At 33.3% G+C, this 7863-nt stretch overlaps 1 protein-coding gene across 1 annotated transcript in view; it reads left to right on the top strand.

The window, feature by feature from the left end:
- Positions 1-1435: 1435 nt before the first annotated feature.
- The window catches only part of LOC107847496 (threonine--tRNA ligase, mitochondrial 1), a gene marked incomplete in the record, with an annotated part of 15963 nt that continues 9535 nt past the window's right edge, over positions 1436-7863 (top strand). Inside the window, 8 exon segments of the mRNA XM_047399653.1 lie at positions 1436-1775; positions 3887-4124; positions 4256-4315; positions 5019-5108; positions 5918-5992; positions 6097-6225; positions 6313-6402; positions 7133-7221. Coding sequence (XP_047255609.1) covers positions 1483-1775; positions 3887-4124; positions 4256-4315; positions 5019-5108; positions 5918-5992; positions 6097-6225; positions 6313-6402; positions 7133-7221 — 1064 coding nt within the window.

The following is a 7863-nucleotide window of genomic DNA, read 5'->3' as shown; positions in this document are numbered from 1 at the left end:
CGTAATTTTTCCAAAAATAAAATTATAATTCAGTTGGTCCCTAATATTTAGGACACAATTTGATTATACTTGAAAGATACTTTTGATTTGCATGTAAAATTTGATTTAATTTCAAAATATACGGCTAATAATCATAAACATGGAGATGAAGTAACTTTCATTGGTTATTGCCAGGTTTGCATCTATATGCTTCGTTTTTTTCATTTACATTATATGGAATAAAAGTTTTTCATCTTACGGTATACTTTAGGTCTTTTTAATTAATAATTCTATCAAATTTTTTTACCTCATGTTTATTTTTCTTATCAATTATTTTGGGACATTAAATTTTATCATAATTTGAGTTATAAATAAATGTTGGTGCTGTATTTCGTATTAAAACACGATACTAATACATAAATCCTGTAACTTCTAACTCACATATTGATAATCTAAATTTTTACGATTGTCCTCTTCTAAGCACGTTGGAGTAGATCCAACAAGATTATGTTCATCATCAGAGATAGGATGATGAAGTAGATGAGATTGTCCTTCCCCAAATTTAGGTACCCGCTAAATATATTTCTATCGTCTTGCAATATTTTTTCTCCTTAGTGATTTTGTCTTGCCTGAGTATTCTAATACCTGCTAGAAGATTATGATTATCCTTGCCTACGTACTGCAATACATTTTCTCCTTAGTAATTAGTTTTTGTTTAGAAATACTAAATACGAGTTGTATAGAATGTTGTTTGGATTGATTATGTTGTATGGTATGGACATGGCACGATTTCATTTTATTGAAAACATGAACTTAGATAGGAGGTTGTGGAGGACTTAGATTAGTGTAGAAGGTTTGTTAGATAGTTAAGTAAGCGTTGTCTCGCATATTCTTGTTATTATTAACATCAATGATCAAATCGATAATAAATATGTGATAAGTGGTAGCTATCATGCTTCTTATATCCAAGTGATTTTATAAAATTGAACTCATTAAAGTGAGGTACACGCGCGAGACGTGTATACCTAAACTAGTATATATATGGAGGGCTACTTTTTTTTCGAATATTCTTGAGATTGTGACTAAGGTATGCATTAATGTGTTTCAATATGTAACTTCAAAATTTGCTTAATTCAATAAAGTTTGATATATTAAAGGTGCATTTTGAACTTTTCTTTGTTTTTGTTTAAATATAATCTTTTATTGTTAGAAATGTAATTTTACTCAATTTCTTATTGTCGTGTGAAGAGTGATTGAGTTCCCTAGTTATTTTATAAAAATGAAGAGTTGTGTAAATATGATAAATTAAGGTGTATATTTATGTTATTTTAATTTTTTCTTGAAGGCGTGTGTCAAGTTAAACATGATGGACAGAGGGAGTAATTATGATCCAACAACAGATTAATAGAAAAAGTTAAACGACGTCGTGCGAACTGATAGTAATAATACCCCAACTCCCCCTTACCCCTACGCCATCCCACCCCATCCCTGCCCCCTTTCTACATGCTACTGTGTTCACTACTCTATTGGCGCCTCTTTACCCAATCCCTCCACCGTCCTCCGCCGTATAACCATTTTCTCCTCCACCTCCGCCGCCGCCACTGTTTCTCATTTACGCCATCGCCGCCACCACCAATGGGAAAAGCGGCAAAAAATTCGGAAGCAAATTCTAATACAGCATTTCCGAAAGACGAAAGTTATTTGGAAAATGTTATTCCTAAACGTATCGCAATGTTCGAATCTATACAGAATCAACAACGAATTCAACGGCTTTCACTCTCACCTGATCCTATCAAGTATACTCTTTTTCTTTCTTAATTTATTTTATACTCACTTCGTTCATTTTTACTTGTCACATTTTACTTTAGGAAAGTCAATTTGAGTAAACATCCAAGCTAAATTGAAGTAGATTAATTTAATATTTTAAAATTTTTAAATTTAGATGTTTGAAAACTATATGAAAAATGCTATAACTTGCAATTTACCTCCCTGAGGTAGTGGTAAGGTGTGGGATTTCAATTGGTGTATTGTTGTTGTTGCTATATGTTGCGATCCTTCTCGTATGATGAGAAAATATATATTAAAATATTGGTCAAAGTTTATTCAGATTGACCATAAAGAAGCGAAACGTGACAAGTAAATATGAATGGAGGTAGGATACTTGTATGCTATACAAAAAATAGACGTTCACTTTTTACTTGTCACAAAATGAGAGATAATTTATCATGTAGTTACTAATTTATTATTATTGTTAACTATAGTCATTTCCCAAAGCATTGAATTTATTACTCTTTCCTCCGTGTATCTTTACTTGTCTTGATTTCACCACTCCTTAACAGATAATAAATAAAAGGGTAACTTCACTATATCAACCCTATTAGTTATAAATCATCTAAATGTTGGGAAATAAATATACTCCCTCCGTCCCAAATTACACGTCTCAAGTTGAAATGATATATTAATTAGGAAAAATAATTAATAACATGACTAGTTTACCATAGTACCCCTATTAAATGATGTTTACATTTTAATTTAAAGAAAAAATAATTAATGCAAAGAATAAAACATGAAAATTTTTTTTTGGTCTCTTCTTGATTAATGAAAACGGACAAGTAAAATGAGAAATCAAATTAGGAAATTGGGGATAGGTAATTTGGGACGGAGGGAGTAGTATTTAGTAACAAGGGTAAAATAGATACAAAATGGTAAATTATCTCTTGATTTTCTAAATTGAACAAGTAAAGTTGGACAACTACTTTTAGTATAAAGAAAAAATAAAGATGGACAAAGGGAGTACTTTCTTCATTTCATTTTTCTTTTCTTGGCCCCTATACAAACAATAGATTTTTCATTCTACTTGTCAATTTTTGCAAGTCAGGAGAATTTTATTGTTTTTTTCTCCTTACTACCCTTATTATTAAATACTCCCCCCATTACAAAATAGTTGTCACATTTCGCGAGAGTTGATTTGACTAATTATTAAAGCTAAATAAGATTGATTAATTCAATTTTTTAAAAATCAAAATTTAGATATTCTAATACTATACAAAAAGATTTATAAATTGCATTTTTCTCATGTCAATATGTTGAGAAAAAGACATTTTAAAATGTTGGTAAAAGTTCATATCATTTGACTCCCGAAAAGGAAATTATGACAAGTATTTTGGAACAGAGTAGTAACCACATTAAGTAGTAGTCACATTTAGAGTTTCAAAGCATTATTAATAAGGTTATTTTAGTAAAATACGCCTAATTAAAGCTTTCTTAAGGGATGTGCCTGGTCAACTGGGCCAAGGGAGGAGTATATCCAAAGGGTGCCGATAATAGTAAACTTGTTATTCTATTTTGTTGTTCCTTAAGGGTGTACCAAGTCAATACTTGTCAAGTAAAAAATGGTCGGAGTGACTATTACTACCTATATTTTTTCAAAAAAGGATGATATTACCACTACTTGGAGAGTCATTTAACTACTTTTATTGCATATTTATTCAACATCTTTTATCTCAGAAAGATTGTGATTCTTAACTTTGTCAAATTTTTTTAAAAAATGGGGATGAATTTACACAATCTTTTAAAGATCATGTTTGAATTTACACTGCAAAATAGTACTTTGAAATGCGAGCATTCCTTTTTGACAAAGGTAAAAATCAATTTGATACTCCCTCTCTCTCAATTTATGGGAATTTGTTTGATAGGACATGAGGTTTAAGAACAAAAGGAAGACCTTTGAAATTTGCAGTCTTAAGTAAGCCATAGATATTTTTGTGGCTATAAATCATAGGGTAAATGAAAAGTTTTAAGTTAAGTTGTTTCTAAATAAAGAAAGGCGTCAGTATTTTTGGACTAACTATTGTTTTTTCTTCTAAGTTAAGATAATGAATGTGGGTTATGATTGTATATTAATTAGGATCGAGTTATCAGATGGGAAAATTAAGGAGGGGAAGAAATGGAATACCACACCATTGGATATAGCAAAGGAGATATCGAAGAGCTTGGCTTCAAGTGCATTGATCGCGAAGGTGAACGGGGTGCTTTGGGATTTATTGAGGCCATTGGAAGGCGATTGTAAGCTAGAGATCTTCAAATTTGACAGTGATGAGGGCCGCGACACATTTTGGCACTCGAGTGCTCACATTCTTGGAGAGGTTTAAATATTTTGTCGATCACATTGTGGTTCTTTCTTCATCAAGTTGTGATCTTCAGAAATTATTATTGCTGAAATATCTGCTATGCTCATATTTACTTTTGTTTATGTTGTTTTTTGTGGTTTTTTTAGTCGTTGGAGAGGACCTTTGGATGCAAATTGTGTATTGGACCTTGTACAACAAGAGGAGAGGTATATATTGAATATTGATTTTCTTTTTGAGAGTTTAGACATATTCTGAAATACTGCACTAATTATTTAGTATTGGAGTGAAGTGAACCCGAACAATGGATGAATATGAAGGATAAATATAGTCCATGGCTTTGAGGCATAATTGGTTAATTAGTTCTTTGGTCTTAAGTCGTGGCATAAATTTTTAATTCTACTTACATGACTTTTGGCTCGGGAAAGTTGTTCATTTCTTCCTTGGGAATCGATTAAAGTGAAAACATCCAGCTAGCTGGCTAATGATACACTTGTAGTTTCCCAAAAATAATTTAACTTCTGTTGGTATGTATGCCTGACCGCTTTATTTGATAGTTGATATCCTTGTCCGAACCTTGGGACAAGTCTACACTCCACCTTTTCTTATTACCTTCAATGCAGCCATAACATATGTTGATTTTCCAGATGAAAATGAAAGAGCCATCAGAAGAAAAGGTCCATAATGCTTTAACCTCAGTACTATCATTTGAGCTTGAAATTTTTTCTGATGGACCAACTTCTGAGGAAGCAATAGTCCCTGAATGAAACAAAATTAGATTAACAGTGTTTCACTACCTCCCTCCTTCTGGACCACAGATTGGTGGCAGGGTTCTTTGTCATTATAGCTTATTCTATCATTGGTTCATATTTGCTTCCGACCTGTTATGACATGTCTAAACTTCCGCTGCAGGGTTTCTATTATGATGCCTTTTATGGTGATCTGGGATTAAACGAGGATCATTTTCAACGGATCAAGGAGGAGGCAGGAAAAGCTGTTTCGGTATTACTCTTTTATCTGTCAGAATTGCTTTTTATCTAATAAGATAAAGTGCAAATGCTTGTTGCAACTTTGATTTTATATTCCACTAGTTATTTTTTTCTTTTTTACTTTTGGAGTTTCGCTTTCTTGTTATTTTTGAAATGGAATAGAATTTTTAATGGTTGAGTATCATGTGTCTCTTGATTGTATGTGATTATTAAGCGTGCAAAAAGTTCCAGTTTTCTTCTTTTCTCATGCTGTATGGTTAGGATGTTTGTAGAAATGACATTCAGCAGATTCGAATGATTTGTGCCAGTCCCTTTTCAAATGAATTCAATACATTCAGCAGATTCAAATGATTTATGCCAGTCCCTTTTCAAATAAATTCATGTCAGAACAGGCTCTGCTAATTGCTGAATTAAGAGGAACGCTTTGGTTAATATAGTCATTGGAGTCTGTCCTACCCAGTTTTAAAATATCAACTGAAACAAAATCAGTATCTATACATGTGGACACAGGTAGACACGGTCAATTATTTGGGTTGGTCTTTAATGTACTACCTTCAAGGGAATCTTCTTTCTTTTATGATCCTTCATACATACCTAATCAAGGATGCAACCATAAGGTTGTGGCGAATTGTAGGATATGGCGATATAAGACTGATAGGAGCTGTTAGAAATCTTTATCATCACTTAGTGTGCACCTCAACATTTTATTTTCTCTGTTCTGCTTCTAAGCAGTTTCTAAGGTGCTCTTCCAGTTGGTGAAGTATTTTATTTGATTTTCCTGCATTATATTCAACATGCAACTAACTTTCCGTTATTTATCAGGAAAAACAACCTTTTGAACGCATCGAAGTTTCACGGCAACAAGCTCTTGATATGTTCTCGGATAATAGATTTAAGGTTGAATTGCTGTGATCTGCAGTCTTGATCCACTAAGGTTTTTTCTGTGTGCTACATTTTTCAGGAAGTCCACATCTTAATTTATTATTCCGTTTTTTAATCAGGTTGAAATCATTAAGGATTTACCTGAAGATAAAACAATTACAGTATACAGATGTGGACCATTGGTCGATCTGTGCCGTGGTCCCCATATACCGAATACATCTTTGGTTAAAGCACTAGCCTGTACAAAGGTGAGGTGCTGCATATATATCTCATAGAAGAAAGAGTAAGCTTATATGTGTTGATTCGATCTTTTCTGATCAATCTAATGAATCTAGGCTTCATCAGCATATTGGAGAGGGGATAAGGACCGTGAAAGCTTGCAAAGAGTTTATGGAATATCTTTTCCAGAACAGAAACAGTTGAAGGTGACTTTGAAAAGCTACTTATGAATTGTAGACCACTTAAGTTTCATATACGTTCATATCTGCTTCCTTCAAAAAAGAAAAAAGGAAAGGAAAATGGATGGAGAAAAAGAGTAAATAATCCCTTGTTATTGTGAGACGTTGTGCATCTTAAAGTTGTTTTTGAGTGGTAATGTTGGTCAAATTCTTTGCTCATTTGTAAAGTGCCCGATGTTGCAATGTGGAACCACCTAATGCATCAGGTCTCACCTCTTGTGTCTCGTAATTTGTTATGTTATGCGTCAGCTCTTTAGAATTTGTTTTCTCTAGCTTGTTTGCCAAGCTTTTAGCCTTTTTCTGATGCTTTTTCTTGTTTGTTTTTAATTCCTTATAAGCATGTAAAACAAGCGTTATGCCTTTTTTTGGGGGGATGATATGAAAAGAGAGTAATAGCAATAGGTGAATATTGTACAACAATTCAAGGAATTTAAATTAGTCCGTTTTATTTCATCTATATTTTGGTGAACATGGAACCTTTTTCATAGATAGTTGAGTAGCCATGATAGAAAGATCAAGATAACATTGTAAGCTATTTGACTTCTAGCTCGACGAATTAGTGACAAATATTTGAGCCCTCAGTAAAAGCAAAAGATGTCAAAAGATGTCAGAGTATTAGTAGTGCAGTGAGGAAAGAGAAAAAGGTAGTAGAACTGCTTTCTGTGAGGAGTTTTTAACGAACCAATCGTTGTTATAGGAATACCTAGATATGCTGGAGGAAGCAAAGAAATACGATCACAGAGAGCTGACTAAGAAGCAGGAGCTTTTCTTTTTTCACCCATTAAGGTAAACCTTAAATTACTTGTACTTCCCAATATAGGTGAAAATATTTCATCATTACTTAGATGAGATTTATGTGTTTCAGCCCTGGAAGTTGCTTCTTTCTTCCACATGGTGCTCGAATTTGCAACAAACTACTGGAGTTCATAAAGAGTCAATATTGGAAGAGAGGCTACGAGGAGGTAATTTGCTTGTGCTCAAGTATGTTGGTTGCAAGGACTGTTTTGAAATGTAGACATGAACAATGGAAATTTAGTTTCGGACTGCGCAGACTATTGGCTGGCTGAGTTCACTCTTGACATTTGAGAAATTGTTTCCTTTCTACAATTGCATTTATTTCTTGATTTCATTTGAGAGGGATAGTTCACTCCTAATTGTTAGTGGACTGAATTCCTTCCGACCTCTGGACAAAGCGATCCTCATGTGGTTCGTAAATAATTCATTTACAATCCATTCATAGATTAGACCAATGTAGCAAGGATGCAGACAAGTGGGTAATGTTGGGCGCAAACCTTTGCACAAATACACTAGTTTTAAAGAAGGGGAACGACTCAAATGAAGCACTATTATAGATAAAGGTTACAATACTATGTAGGACTAAATGGGAGTTGCAAAAAGTATCATTAACTGCAAAATTCCAAAAATAAA

This window comes from Capsicum annuum, chromosome 11, assembly GCF_002878395.1.
Source record: "Capsicum annuum cultivar UCD-10X-F1 chromosome 11, UCD10Xv1.1, whole genome shotgun sequence".
Classification (NCBI taxonomy): Eukaryota; Viridiplantae; Streptophyta; class Magnoliopsida; order Solanales; family Solanaceae; genus Capsicum; species Capsicum annuum.
Note: the sequence above shows the minus strand (reverse complement) of the source record. Positions and strands in the feature narration are given on the sequence as shown.